Raw genomic sequence first — 13,535 nt, 5'->3', positions numbered from 1 at the left:
AACATCTGCGCAGAGTATGGACTGGAAACCCCAAGGTCAAAGTGGGAAACACCTCCCAAGGTGGTAGAGAACGAGCGAGCCAAGATCCTGTGGGACTTCCAGATACAGACTGACAGAATGGTAATGGCGAACCAACCAGACATTGTGGTGGTGGACAAAGAGCAGAGGAAAGCCGTAGTGGTGGATGTGGCAATACCAAGCGATGGCAACATCAGGAAAAAGGAACATGAGAAACTCACTAGTCCTCGGCCTCCTTCCTTGCGGCTAGCGTACAGTCTCAGGGTGCTGGATTTGGGGTGGAACCCTCCATGCATGGTGAGGAGCTTTCGTGTCTTAACATCTGTGGTCTGTATCTCTTCCTTTGGCCACCTTATTATTCCCGCAGGGTATCTGATCACTGGCAGGGCGTAGCTGTTTATTGCCCGGGATTTGTTCTTGCCATTGAGATAACTTTCTTTAAACAGTAAGCATTTTATTAGTTTGTGTTATTACAATACGAACTGAATGAGCCGCTTTGTGTTTACTTTGGTGCTTACACTATGACCACTTTATTAGGAACAGTGTATTTCAGCACAGTACAGCTTCTCTAACAGCTTCACACGTTAGAATCTGGGAACAGGAGAATCATAATCAAAGGTGGTGATTCCACTTTCACTGAGGTCTCGGTACTGGATTTATTTCAGTATGAAGCAGTGATGAGTTTTGGAGCTTTTGACTTTTGAGCACCATAGAAGAGTAGCTAACGATGACGAATTGTCTGTTTCAGTCTGAAGATTCTTCGTTTGGTTCTGAAACATCCAGAAACATGCTTTCAACAGAGAACAACAAAGCAGCACACCATGACCAGCAGAACACATTGCAGAGAAATGGATTCTTCTTCTTCTTATTATTATTATTATTATTATTGTGGTGGTGGTGATGATAATGATGATAATTTTTATTGCTGTTGTTATTGGTGCTGTGGTTAATGTTGCTTCCTGTTCTCTTTGACCTGGACAGGAAACCGTCAAAGCCTTCAAAGGGAAGCATGATCAGCGAGTTACACAAACAAATAAGCTCCTGTCAGCTGCGTTCAAATTGTCCTACACGTTACACCAACTTGCTCCCTGCTCCCTGGTCTGTGTGTGAGTCATCATGCTGCAGGAACGAGTGGCAGCACAGAAGAGCCCAGTTTTGCCTTTGGACTGAATCTAATGGATTATTTTCTGCATGTGTGAATGAATGATTTCACACAGTCACACAGTTAGGGAGTGACTGTCTAGATTTATCTGATGTGTTGTTCAAAAATCAGCTGGCTCTAAGAGCCAATGCTTTGTTGCGAAAGAGAAGAGCCGTCTCCCGCCGAGGAGAGCCGCTTGGGAACCACAAGGGCCGGTTCTTTCAAGACAGCCAAGCCAAAAGCGGCTAATCTGTGAAAAGAGCTGAACTTTCCATCACTACTACACCCAACTGAACTTGCTCAGTGGTCATCACTGACTTTGCAAAAGCATTTCATGCCCAGGTCCAAACTGTGTTAAAAAATCATTTTAAAAGTCATCGGGATTAAAGTGTTAATGTAGAATTGGTCAATCTGGGGAAGGCGTAATGGGCTTGGCTGCTACTAACGGCTGGTGCGGTGCATGTCGAGCACAGTGTATGCTCTCGTCCTGGCTTCGCGGATGTACAATTTCATGAACTCTCTGCCGTACATCTCTCTGTCGTCTTCCTGATCTTCTTCGTCCATGTTAGCCTCCATCTTCCTGGACGGCAGCGTCACGTCCAGAGTCAGAGGGTTGTCCCGAAAATTCACAAATCTGCTCAGAGAAAAGAACACATTGCTTCTGGTTCAGCAGAGGTGGAAGAGCTACACTGGATTAATGTATATGACAATGACCTGAGCTGGGACATGTCCTCCATCAGAGGGGGGATGTCTTTCAATCTGTTGCTGCTGAGGACCAGAGTGTCCAGACCAGACATCCTGCTGATGTTCTCTGGCAGCTTCTGGAGCTCGTTCCTCTGCAGCCAGAATGTATGCAGCTTCCCCATTCTGAGGACACATCGGTGCTGTTGGCTGGCTAATTGGGGATGAGTGCAGGGCTCACTCAATAATACCAACCTGTGTATGTCTTCAGGTAAGTGCTGCAGTCGGTTTCCTCCCATATCGAGCCACTCGAGTGCTGGGAGTCCGACCACGGAGTCCGGCAGGCAGGTGAAGTCGTTCATGGACAGATCCAAGTGCTGGAGCCTGTTCAGGTTCCTGAACTATGGTACAGAGGATCAAGTTGTTTATGATCAATTAGTCATATGGAGAAAGTCCAGTAAAGTAGTTTGTAAAATAGGGCCTGTGGGTGTAAAGCGGCTCTAAAGCTGTGCAGAGAAATGTGTTGGTGCTTTTTACTGCAGGAACTTTTGAGCTGTCACTTCTCCCTGCATAGACTCAAACATGAAGCTGGCCTACGTTTATGTTTTGGCTTAAAGATGTTGAAGCCCGATCTGGCCTGCTGGCTCAGTTTGTCCTGGGTTTAGTTTCTTGTGGTGTATTGATTCAAACCATGAAGTGGTGGATGGAGAGTTATCCCACCTGGTCTGGAAGGCAGCTCAGGACCCGGTTCATGGCCAGCTCCAGTTTTTCCAGACTTTCACAATAACTAAGCTCCACAGGCACAAACTGGATTCTGTTGTAGTTCAGCATTAGCTCTCTGAGCCGGGTCAGCTTCCCTGAGAACAGAACTAGCACCAGAATACTTACGGAAGCAATTACAAAAATCTGGAAATGTATTTTCTTTTTTACTGGGATTGGGGGGAGGGCACTGACCAATCTGTTTGGGGATCTCACTGATCCCATTGCGAGACAAATCTAGAACCAGAAGACTTTGGAAACTGGAAATGAACGGAGGGATTTTCTGCAGTCCAGCTCGGTGGATCTGCCACTCCTGAACCTCTCTCAGCTGGATCAGACAACTTGGTAAAGACTGGAAAATAAAAAAATGTATTACTGTTTATCAAGAACAGGAGTCAGACCAGGTGCATCCACCTGACATTACCTTCCACTCCTCATGTTCAATTCGAAGGATCAGGCATCCGTCCTCCATCTGTAGCTTGTCTTTAAGTCGAGCCAGAGCAGCTCTGTCCTCCCAGACCCCGAGACTCAGCCTGAACCACAAACATCAACAGACCTCATCCCTTGGAAATAGCTTAGAGCTGCAGGAGAGGCCAACACCCACAGTACCTGACCATCGCCCCGCCCCTGAGGCTCCTCCTGCTCTGTTCCTCTTCCCTCCTCTTGATCCTCGTCTCCCACAGAGCTTTAATGGAGCGGACTGAGCCGCACGCAGCCACCGTCATCACTACTTCCTGTTGAAACAGGAACATCCCACAGGCTAAGCTGTAGTGGCTGTCCACAACTACTTCTGTACTTGGTAGTACCTGGTAGCTCAGTAGGTAGAGCAATGGGAGGTAGAAGGTCCCTGGTTCAAGCGCCGTTTCTGGCACCAGGTGTGTGCCCTAAACAAGACACTTTAGACTAGCTCCCCAGGCCCCACACTGCCCACTGCTCACCCCAGGGGATGGGTAAAAATGCAGAGATTCATTTCCCAAATGTGGAATTAGTAGGGACAGTAATAGTAGTAGTAAGTTAAGCGATAAGATACATACTTTATTGATCCCTCTGGGGAAACCGTTTCTCTGCAATTGACCCATACCCTCATTAATGGTAGCAGGGAGCAGCCACACATACGGCACTTGGGGAGCGCTCTTACCGATTCAGCCACAGGGCTAGTACTAGTAGTAGTAGTAGTAGTACCGTGTCCCTGTAGTTCATGGCCGTTTCGAGTTGCAGTATTGTCGTCACCTTGTGGCTCCTCTGTCCTTAATGCCGTTCCTCTCCAGCTGAAATCTCAGATCAGCTGCTGGTTAATTTTAGTCAGCAGGTCAGGCCCACTGACAGTCACGTGACACCAGCGCTGACAGTATACAGCTGGTGCTCCACATACAGCTGGACACTCCTGACAGTGATTCCAGAGTTGAAGTGTTTTAAACAATAGTGAACTTGTTGATTTGAATACAGTTCATTTATTGCCTTTTTAAAACATTAAAAACAGTTTGTATTTTATTCAAATCCCTTTTTAGTGTCACTGTTCTGCATTATTTAAAAGGTGGAGTCATTGCTGATCACTCATTAGATTGTGCACTTCGGCTTTATTTATTAAGTTCAAACGTTTAAAGTAAAAATACAAAACTAACAGTCTCTCCTTTACAACCAGAACCATCATCCCAGCATAAAAGATTCCTTCAAGGAAGAAGAGCTTAATCATCATCATCATCATCATCATCTTTACCTCAGGACCGAATCATTGCAACATGTGGAGATTAAAAACAGGCACCAGACACATTCCTCCACAACAGCTGATGGAGCTGAGAGTGTAATATCATTCTGATCCCGTGTTTCTTAGTTAGCAGCTGCTAAAATCTTGTATCAGAAATAGCTGTGTGGTCTCAGCTGAAGCAGAGGCAGTCCAGGTAGATCTGAGAACCGGACTCTCTGCTACATGGACCCTGGCATGAACCTCTTTTAGGGTTTGCACTAAACTCAGAAGATCTAGGTTTTAACAGAAAGCTGGTCACATGTTGAGATGGTTTAGGCCTGACCCTGTATTTTTATTTCTTATAAAGATAAACATTGCGTAATAAATATAACAACACATTGAGTGTAGTCTGCCGGATCCTACAGGACAACAGTGTGTGATACAGTGTCCAGGGGGTCAGCAGCACATTCGCTTAGCTCCACATGGACTGAGGTGGTGGTACTGGTTACAAGCTGAGGTTCTGATCCGGGCAGAAACACGTCTTACTTTTATCAAATATCTCAGCTGGAGGATTGAGGGAAATTCAACCTGAAGGGGGAGAACAAGGTCCAAACATTAAACATGTTTAGTGTCAGTGGGACATTTTACAGTCTGAAACATAAACTCCTCCACTCAGCCAGAACCCAAGCATTGTGCACAGTCCTATCCAAAAACCTGGATGAGTTCTGTGTTAAATGGCAGGTAAGAATTAAACCTTTCTATCCCTGTTCATTCAATGACTCTGATGTTTGATGAACCGAGTTGCTGCTCTTTTGGTGTCAGGACAGTTTCAAAGGTTTAACGTGTAACATGACAGAAATAGACAATCTCACGCTGATGCTGTGGTTAATCATGCGAGCGGTGACACTGAACGTATATGATTTCTGACACTTTATGTCTCACCTGAAAATGACAAAGTTCAAGACTATTTTGTTCATTTGACCAACATCCAAACAGACTCTGCCGGACCACGTGCTGTTGCTTCACAACCACATTAACTCATCCGTGTTAAGTGACGCTCTGAACAGTACTTGATTTTTCAGTTAGCTGCTGGTTTTGGTCAGATTTGCTTCAGTTCGGTCTCAGCCAATGTGAAAGACCCAATGGAATCTATTAAAAGCCAAATGATCACATTAACAAACTACCCGCCCAGTCATCATGGAAACAACACAGGTAGAAGTCCCCCCTCCACCATCAATGCCTTGGATACAAGAGTGAGGAAACTAAAAGGCCTTAAGAGAGATGGAGCAATTGTGGCGAGAGGGTTGGTAACCTGTTGGGCCACGTCTCAACATTATTTTAGGTCCAGCACCATCTTGGCCGGGTTCTCAAGGTACTCCCGCCACAGATTGGAGAAGCGACACATGGTTGCACCGTCAATGATGCGGTGATCCGCTGACCAGCTCACGTTCATGATGTGAGCTCGAATCACCTGTCCGCCGTCATTAAACCGAGGAAGAACCTTATGAACACAAGCAGTCACACCATCACTCATCTTTCCAAAAGATTTTCTAGAAGGTTCATGGCTGCCGATAATTCAGAGATGATTCATCATGATGTTCTGGGTTCCTGGGAGGGTTTGGAACCTACCTGAATTTTCCCCAGTGCTCCAATGGCAACTTCAGGAGGAAGAATAACCGGTTTGGCATACGTCCCTCCAATCTGGATGAATCACGAAACAGGCTCCTATTAGTCCAGTACCAGGGTCAGATGTAGATTTTGTGAAGCTGGACTTACAGATCCAATGTTGGACAGGGTAAAGGTTCCCCCGCTCAGCTCGGCCGTTCCCAGCTGACCCGAGACTCCCAGCATCTGGAGACGGTTTAACTCTTGTGCGATTTCAAACACGCTAAGCAGCTGAACATTCTTGACATTTGGAACCAGCAGACCCTGACTGGTGTCCATGGCCAGACCAATGTTGTGAGACACCTGGGGATGCAACACATCACTCGATATTGCTGCACATTAGTTCTTCTCTCCTGACAATCACTGTATCTTTCTATCCCTCTGCTTTGTCTCTCAAGTACCGTGGGTCCATGGTCTGTTCCTGTCCAATCTTTACTCAGGTTCTCTGTACTGGCCCATCTCCTCACCCTACCAATCACTGCTTTAGCCCACTTGGCGTAGGACCTTTATCCCAAGCTTCCTCGTGTGTTGTGGTTTTGCTTAGAGAATTGTATTTTCTCTGTACATAATCTAAAGTTGTCCCTCACACCTGGTTGTGGACAACAATAATGTAGTACCAGACCTTGTACGTGATGTTCTGGCAGGCTTCATCCACTGATGCATTAAGGACTGGAAATTGGAGCAGTCCAAGGGAGGCAGCCTGAGCCAACAACAGCACAGCATTAACTCCAACATACCAACAAACATCAGTTTCTGGTTACCTTCTCTCCAGTCTCTTTTCAAGTCCCACCTTGATGAAAAAAGGCATGAAGCTCAGTTTGATGCCTCGACTTTCAGCAACAGATCTGAGTTCTGCTCTTAGAGCCACCAGCTGGCTGAGGTCAACATCATCACAGTACCCAAAGTGAGGAATCTTTAGAGCAGCTGTCATTGTCCTCACCATAGCTTTACTAAAACCTGTATACACCAACACAAAATCCAGTCAGAGACACAAGGTTTGAATGTAGGCAGCAGATTTACTCTTCTGGCCTCTGACCTTTAAGGGGCGCTGTGACGTCCTTGCCTGTAAAGACAGGCCACTTAGGGGTAGCAGGAGAAGGTTGTGTGGCTGCTGGAGTGCTCACAGGTTCGGCGGCAAAAAGACTGGGGGCAGGAACTGGAGTCTGGATCTCCTGGAATGGAGCTGGAGGTAAAATAGCCCCAGTCTGTTTTGCCAGGAAGTTCAGAATGTCCTCTTTCAGGATCCGGCCATCTTTACCTGTTCCCACCACCTCACTGAGCTTAATCTGAGAGGGCAAGCCAGTGAGACGTTATATTAGAATCAATCAATTTAAACAAACCTTAGGGATGCGCAGCTAAGAATAAAATTAACTGACTGGGAGGTCTGAGCATAGACTTACGTTGTTCTCCATGGCGAGGCGCCTGACAGCAGGTGTAGCCTGGGTCTTGTGACCTTTAATCTCTTGGTGGGTGTGTTCTTCTCTAGCCATGGCAGGCGTCTCCACCACATCCTCCTCCTGGATCACCTCTGATCAACAGTCAGGTTTTAGTCTGGATCAAACCAGCTCTGTTAATGGATGTGTGCTCTGTTTACGGATGTGTGTTTGTATGGTTTCTCTGCTTTCTGTCCTGTTGTGAGGAGCAATTTCCCTGCTGTGGGACTAATAAAAGCATTCTTATTCTTAAACCAGGACCATGTGACACAAGCGAAATGTGGTTTCAGTGTGAAATCAAGGTTACATGCCATGTCTAACCTGAACTGGACTCAGTCTCAATGTCGACCAGTGGCTTTCCAACTAAAGCGGTGGTATCCACATCATAGTACAGTTTTTTGATGATGCCATCGTAACGGCTGGTGATGGTGACGGATGCCTTGTCGCTCTGAACCTCACAGATGCTGTCAAACTGAGAAACTTTGTCCCCTTCCTTCACATACCTGCAGACGAAAAAATGGGCAGACTGGGAACTAGTCTCCATAGAGTCAAGGTGAGATTTAATTTTTCTTAGACAATGGTGATGATTTAAAAACTATGGGCAAAATGGTGCAAACACATTCTACAGCTCTGTTAGATGATCTGTTAGAGGATCTGTTAGAATCTGGTCCAGGTGCCCGTCATGGATCACAACGCAGCCATTCGTATGTCAGCAAAGCATCCAGTTTCCATACAACAGTTGATCAGGGCAACATTAAAGCGCAGTTTGCATCGAGAGCAGGTTTACTTGATTTGATCAGACTCATCGACTGGACACCTCGCTATAAAAGCACTGTCACAGGATGAAACATGAGTCAACGGGAAACATTTTCATTTCATCAACGTACAAATAATAAGTGACTCACAAATGCAGCTACAGTCAGCAACATTGTAGCGAGGTGCCTGGTTTAACCATGATCCATTCATTGTATCTCCTTCACTTCTGTCGGTTTTAGTGACGCTTTGGTGGTAAAATTCGCTTCACGTCCACTTTTGTGTCGGACCACTTATTTTTTTATTTCTGCTCCTGTGCAGAACCTGCAGCATTAACACCTGCACACGGTCCCGCTCGGCTACTGCGCAGACGCAGACCATATTTAAATGAATTAACATATTCATATGAAGGCGTGTCACGGAAGGAGTCTGCTGCTTATTAACCTGCGCTCAATTCTATGTTGTTGGTGAGTAAGAAGGAAACATGCGTAGATTCCTACTTAGTAACGATCGATACATCTGTACTTACGCAGTTTTATGAATTTGAACATACGCCTAATTTAATAGGAAACCTACGCAAGTCTTTGTACATGAGGCCCCAGGACTTCTCTGTGTTGGTGCCATTGGGGAAAAAATGGTCAAACAAATCTATTGTTTTTTTAAGGCTGTCTATCATAATAGGGTCCACAGGGTCTGCTTCCAACCGGGTGGACCCCACCCACCCTCAATATGTATGGTTTACACTCCTTCTCTTAAGTCAGAGAGACAGAAGTCTGACGTGTAGGACTTTGAGACTCAGGAACTCATTCTTACTTTCAGCTATAAGATTAATGAATAGTTAATCAATGGAAACACTAAGGTTGGACTGCTTTTATGTGTACATCGTATTTACCTGAAGCTCTGTTAATTGAAAAATTCTGTTAATTGAAACCTTTACATATGACAATAAACGCTTTCACTAGGTCAAGGGTGGCCAACCCTGGTCCTCGAGAGCCACAGTGCTGCTGGTTTTCCAACTCTCCCTGCTGATTACCTTGATCAGGTGTGTCAGTTAGCTGCTGATTGACTGAACACACCTGGTAACCAGGTAATTAGTATTAGCTGGGACAGGGAAAGTTGGAAAACCAGCAGGTCTGTGGCACTTAAGAACCAGGGTTGGTCACCCCTATTCTATGTGCTCTCTGTACATACCATTCCTTCACTGTGACCTCCATGATTCCCTCCCCAATGTCCGACAGTTTGAACTGCACAATGGGTCCTCGAAACACTAGCCAAGAAAAACAAAGGCAACGGGTGATCTGGATTCATGCTATACAGATAAGTCACATAAGTAAAAACGGACCCAGAATGTATATTAAGTCCCTGTTGATGTGGACTTACTCATAGCTGTGTGCAGCAGCCTGCTGCTGAGTAGCTGAAGCTTTGTGTCACATCTAAAGACGTGGGGCTTTAGGGTCCAGTCAGATCTGAAACCTCTGTGATGGTACTGATGACTCAGCTGAGCAAAAGATTCATAACTCATCAGCAACTACAGTAGCAGCCGTTTGAATTGACCATATTTGACCAACATCTTGAGTCACTTTGTGACGTTTCACTAATATGTAAACTTGAAAATATAACAACACCTCCAATTATAATGTTAATATGCTGAGTGAGGGTGACGTGCGTATGGGAGCGGAAAGTCGACTTTTGAGTCTCCACACGTCAGAACAACAGAACTGCTTCTGTTGATTTCTACTGGACTCACGTAGCCTGTTGGAGGTATCAATGCAGCAGCTGCTTGTTTAGAACTGTTAGCATTAGCCTAACAGTTGACATGAATGTGTTTGACTAGCAGAGGAAACGCGTTGGGCGGGCGACAGGTGATGACATCACTTTGGTGTTTGCACCAGTCGTAAGCCCATAAGCAACAGACATGGATCTTCGTCGTTTATTTCCTTACCATCCTTCTTAGCAGACTAAACGAGCCCCTGGTCACCGCCGCCATCTTTCCTCTGCTGCTGCCGCTGTGCTGCTGCTCATGCGTCACAGCTACACGCCCCTCTCAGCAGCCAATCAGCGGCTAGTGTTGTGTTCTTCTGCCTCTCTGCCAGACACAACGTGTGACCTAGCGCTCCACCGTCCGCAGCGGTCGGTAGAAGAACAACAAATATCAGGATTAAATATTCAAATCCCCAGAGAGACATTGCTTTGCACACTTATGACACTTATGACAACATGTAATACATATAGCAACATAGCACCATAAGTCACCTCCTCTGCATGGATGACATCAAGCTGTACGCCAAGAGTGAGGGAGACATCGACTCGCTGATCCACACCACCAGGATCTACAGCTCGGACATCGGGATGTCATTAGGGCTCGAAAACTTTGGGAGGATGGTGACAAAGAGAGGCAAGGTAATCCACACAGAAGGGGTCTCACTCCCAGAAGGAACAATAGCAGACATGGAGGACAACTACAAGTACCTTGGAATACCACAGGCGAACGGCAACCTTGAACAGGCAACAAGGAATGCAGCAACAGCCAAATACCTCCAACGAGTAAGGTAAGTCCTAAGAAGCCAGCTCAATGGCAAGAACAAATCCCGGGCAATAAACAGCTACGCTCTGCCAGTGATCAGATACCCTGCAGGAATAATAAGGTGGCCAAAGGAAGAGATACAGACCACAGATGTTAAGACACGAAAACTCCTCACCATGCATGGAGGGTTCCACCCCAAATCCAGCACCCTGAGACTGTACGCTAGCCGCAAGGAAGGAGGCAGAGGACTAGTGAGCGTGAGAGCCACTATCCAGAATGAAACATCCAAGATCCACAAGTACATAAAGGATAAGGCCCTGACAGATGATGTGCAGAGTGAATGTCTCAGGCAGTGGAGAACAGAGGATGTGATGCTGGAAGAGGGACCATCATGGGAGGACAAGCCCTTACACGGGATGTACCACCGGAACATAACTGAAGTGGCTGATCTCAACAAATCCTACCAATGGCTTGAAAGGGCTGGGCTGAAGGACAGCACAGAGGCACTCATCCTGGCTGCACAGGAGCAGGCCCTGAGCACCAGAGCCATAGAGGCCCAGATCTACCACACCAGACAAGACCCAAGGTGTAGACTGTGCCCTGGAATAACATCCGACACCTCAGTCCAAAAAAGTGCAGTCCTAGGAACAGCAAGGATACTGCGCAGAACCCTCAAGCTCCCTGGCCTCTGGTAGAGGACCCGAGCTTGGAAAGTGGATGAGACCACCCGCGGGGGGTGAGAATAGAGTGGTATATATATAGATTGACGAGATACAACACAAATGCTACGGCAAGGGGGAGCCAGGACGCCAGGTCAGAGGAGAGATTTCGCCATCTCCCCAACCGGAAATTGGGGAGATGGCGAAATCTCTCCTCTGACCTGGCGTCAGAGGAGAAACAAGCACAGATACGCTGAGCAAGGCAGCGACTGACCTGAAAAATAAGATCATGGCGAGATTGAAGCAACTTCGAAGTACCATCAGAAAGTCTCATGGAAGGTGTGAATGCAGCACTGAGAGCAATTCCATGCAGAGGAAAGCCGTGGTTGTGGATGTGGCAATACTAAGCGATGGCAACATCAGGAAAAAGGAACATGAGAAACTAGAGAAATACCAAGGGCTCAGAGAAGAACTGGAGAAGGCTTGGAAGGTGAAGGCCACAGTGGTGCCTGTGGTGATCGGAGCACTGGGGGCAGTGACCCCCAAACTGGAGGAGTGGCTACAACAGATCCCTGGAAATACATCTGACATCTGTGGTGGAAATTTCGCATAAAGAGGCAGATGAGAGAGTTGTCTTTTGTGAGATAAAAATAAAGTAAAATAAAAATAATGGGGAGCAAATAAAAAGCATGGATGTTGATCGTGCACATCAACAAGCCAAAATCCAGCTGGGGAGATCAGTGCACACACCACGAAAGTGTGATGCAAAGAGCCCACAATCCTCAAGTTGTTTCTGCCTTTTAACCCCTCTGTTTGACTAGGGTGGAACGTCTGTGTGGCCCAATCAGACTGCATGCACCACCTCATCCCTTTTTCCGTGTGTGTGGAGATGTTTACATTCTCACACCTGCATTGCTGACGTCTAGAGGAAGGAGCATTAAGTCTCAACAGACAGAGAGACACAACTCCCTGGCCTTGGGTTGGGAAGCTAGAGTCCAAAGTCTATCAGGCAGAGACAAGCATTGAACAATGTAGGTGAAATGTCAAATACATACAGTAAGACAAAACACAAGATATTAATTGCAGGACATAAGTCATGAATCATGTAATAACTGCATAGAATAAGGAACAAAACATTTTTTCCCATAACACTCCTCTTTACACATTAATCAAACACTAAGTAAATAATAATAAAAATTGTCAAATATTGCATTTTGTAAAAATGAAAGACCCTTGCAAATGAAACAACTAGTGTATTAACTCATCAAGATTAAAAAATACACCTTCACATAAAATGCAGGTAACTTAAGGATAAAAGGTTGGGAGCGGTTTTTGTGGGTAATTACTGTATACAAGAATAAACTCTGTGTAAGTGAAGTATATAAGTGAAGAAAATATGCCAATAATCAAAATTGTATCAGATTATATTCTGTGAACAGGTAACCTAAAACCATCGTTAAAGTCATTAAGTGTCATTTGATACAAGAGTGTTGCTGAGGTTGCACGCATGATGAGACCTCTAACCAGTGGGATAACGCAACAACAAGAGATTAACAGCCATTACAATGATGAAGAAAACAGCTCCGGACGTGAGAACAGATTTCCATTTTCCAGACATTTCGTCTAGTAAATTCCAAGGGGTAGAATCTATACCAGAGTTAGCTGAGACTCTGAAGGCTGTGGAGCGCCTTCACCAAAGGACCTTTAGAATCAGTGTTATTCAGGATGTAAGTACAACATGCCTCTCCGAACATAACACAAACGCCTCCTTTCTCTGGTAACAACGTGTCTACGGCCATTCGACTGTAATGTAATGTAAAAAACAATTAATGTATGTTAGCCATAGGTTTCCGATGGGGTTTCTTTTATATATAATTTGGGCTAGATTTCATGCTTTCGGATCTTTAATTGTACATTTGGCTCTAGAGTGAACAGGAGAATCAAGGATTAAGCAGAATGATGATGCATATTGCTGCTTGTGTTGCCTTATGACCTCTATCATCTGAAGGATAAAAGCTAATTGTAGCAGTGAATAAAGTGATTGTGAGCAAATTAAACACCAAATCAACTTTATTGATAGGATATTTAAACTCTGTGTTGTTGTGAAACTTTCCTAAAAAGTCTAAAAAGTAGTGTTTAAAGTTACATGGAAACATCATATGATCAAGGTAATATTCAAAGTTACACAAAATGAAATCTAACAGCATGTTTACAATTG

General features: G+C 45.4%; 2 protein-coding genes across 11 annotated transcripts; both read right to left on the bottom strand.

The window, feature by feature from the left end:
* Positions 1 to 339: 339 nt before the first annotated feature.
* On the bottom strand, positions 340 to 4,023 carry lrrc39 (leucine rich repeat containing 39). 7 transcript variants are annotated; one of them, XM_055508619.1, is made up of 8 exons: positions 3,738 to 4,023; positions 3,406 to 3,483; positions 3,209 to 3,333; positions 3,024 to 3,132; positions 2,795 to 2,951; positions 2,561 to 2,709; positions 1,874 to 2,241; positions 447 to 1,793 (listed from the first exon to the last, which is right to left on the bottom strand). In XM_055508619.1, exons 3-8 carry the CDS (start codon positions 3,322 to 3,324, stop codon positions 1,601 to 1,603), a joined length of 1,092 nt encoding a protein of 363 aa, XP_055364594.1. In that variant the 5' UTR covers positions 3,325 to 3,333; positions 3,406 to 3,483; positions 3,738 to 4,023; the 3' UTR covers positions 447 to 1,600. The 7 variants fall into 7 exon arrangements, with proteins under 7 accessions (XP_055364595.1, XP_055364594.1, XP_055364591.1 ...); XM_055508620.1 differs by having other exon boundaries at positions 340 to 788; positions 1,689 to 1,793; positions 3,209 to 4,023; XM_055508616.1 differs by lacking the exon at positions 3,406 to 3,483 and having other exon boundaries at positions 3,782 to 4,023.
* A 133-nt stretch (positions 4,024 to 4,156) lies between these two features.
* Positions 4,157 to 10,267, bottom strand: dbt (dihydrolipoamide branched chain transacylase E2). 4 transcript variants are annotated; one of them, XR_008694634.1, is made up of 12 exons: positions 10,077 to 10,267; positions 9,515 to 9,632; positions 9,326 to 9,401; positions 7,703 to 7,884; positions 7,349 to 7,476; positions 6,985 to 7,234; positions 6,739 to 6,905; positions 6,571 to 6,648; positions 6,060 to 6,251; positions 5,913 to 5,984; positions 5,226 to 5,784; positions 4,157 to 4,871 (listed from the first exon to the last, which is right to left on the bottom strand). XR_008694634.1 is itself a non-coding variant. In XM_029147774.3 (12 exons), exons 1-11 carry the CDS (start codon positions 10,119 to 10,121, stop codon positions 5,617 to 5,619), a joined length of 1,476 nt encoding a protein of 491 aa, XP_029003607.1. In that variant the 5' UTR covers positions 10,122 to 10,267; the 3' UTR covers positions 4,157 to 4,871; positions 5,596 to 5,616. The 4 variants fall into 4 exon arrangements, 3 of the variants coding, with proteins under 3 accessions (XP_029003607.1, XP_055364589.1, XP_055364590.1); XM_029147774.3 differs by having other exon boundaries at positions 5,596 to 5,784; XM_055508614.1 differs by having other exon boundaries at positions 4,157 to 5,784.
* Positions 10,268 to 13,535: the final 3,268 nt, after the last annotated feature.

The sequence above is a fragment of the Betta splendens genome, chromosome 4 (genome assembly GCF_900634795.4).
Source record: "Betta splendens chromosome 4, fBetSpl5.4, whole genome shotgun sequence".
NCBI classification, from domain to species: domain Eukaryota; kingdom Metazoa; phylum Chordata; class Actinopteri; order Anabantiformes; family Osphronemidae; genus Betta; species Betta splendens.
Note: the sequence above shows the minus strand (reverse complement) of the source record. Positions and strands in the feature narration are given on the sequence as shown.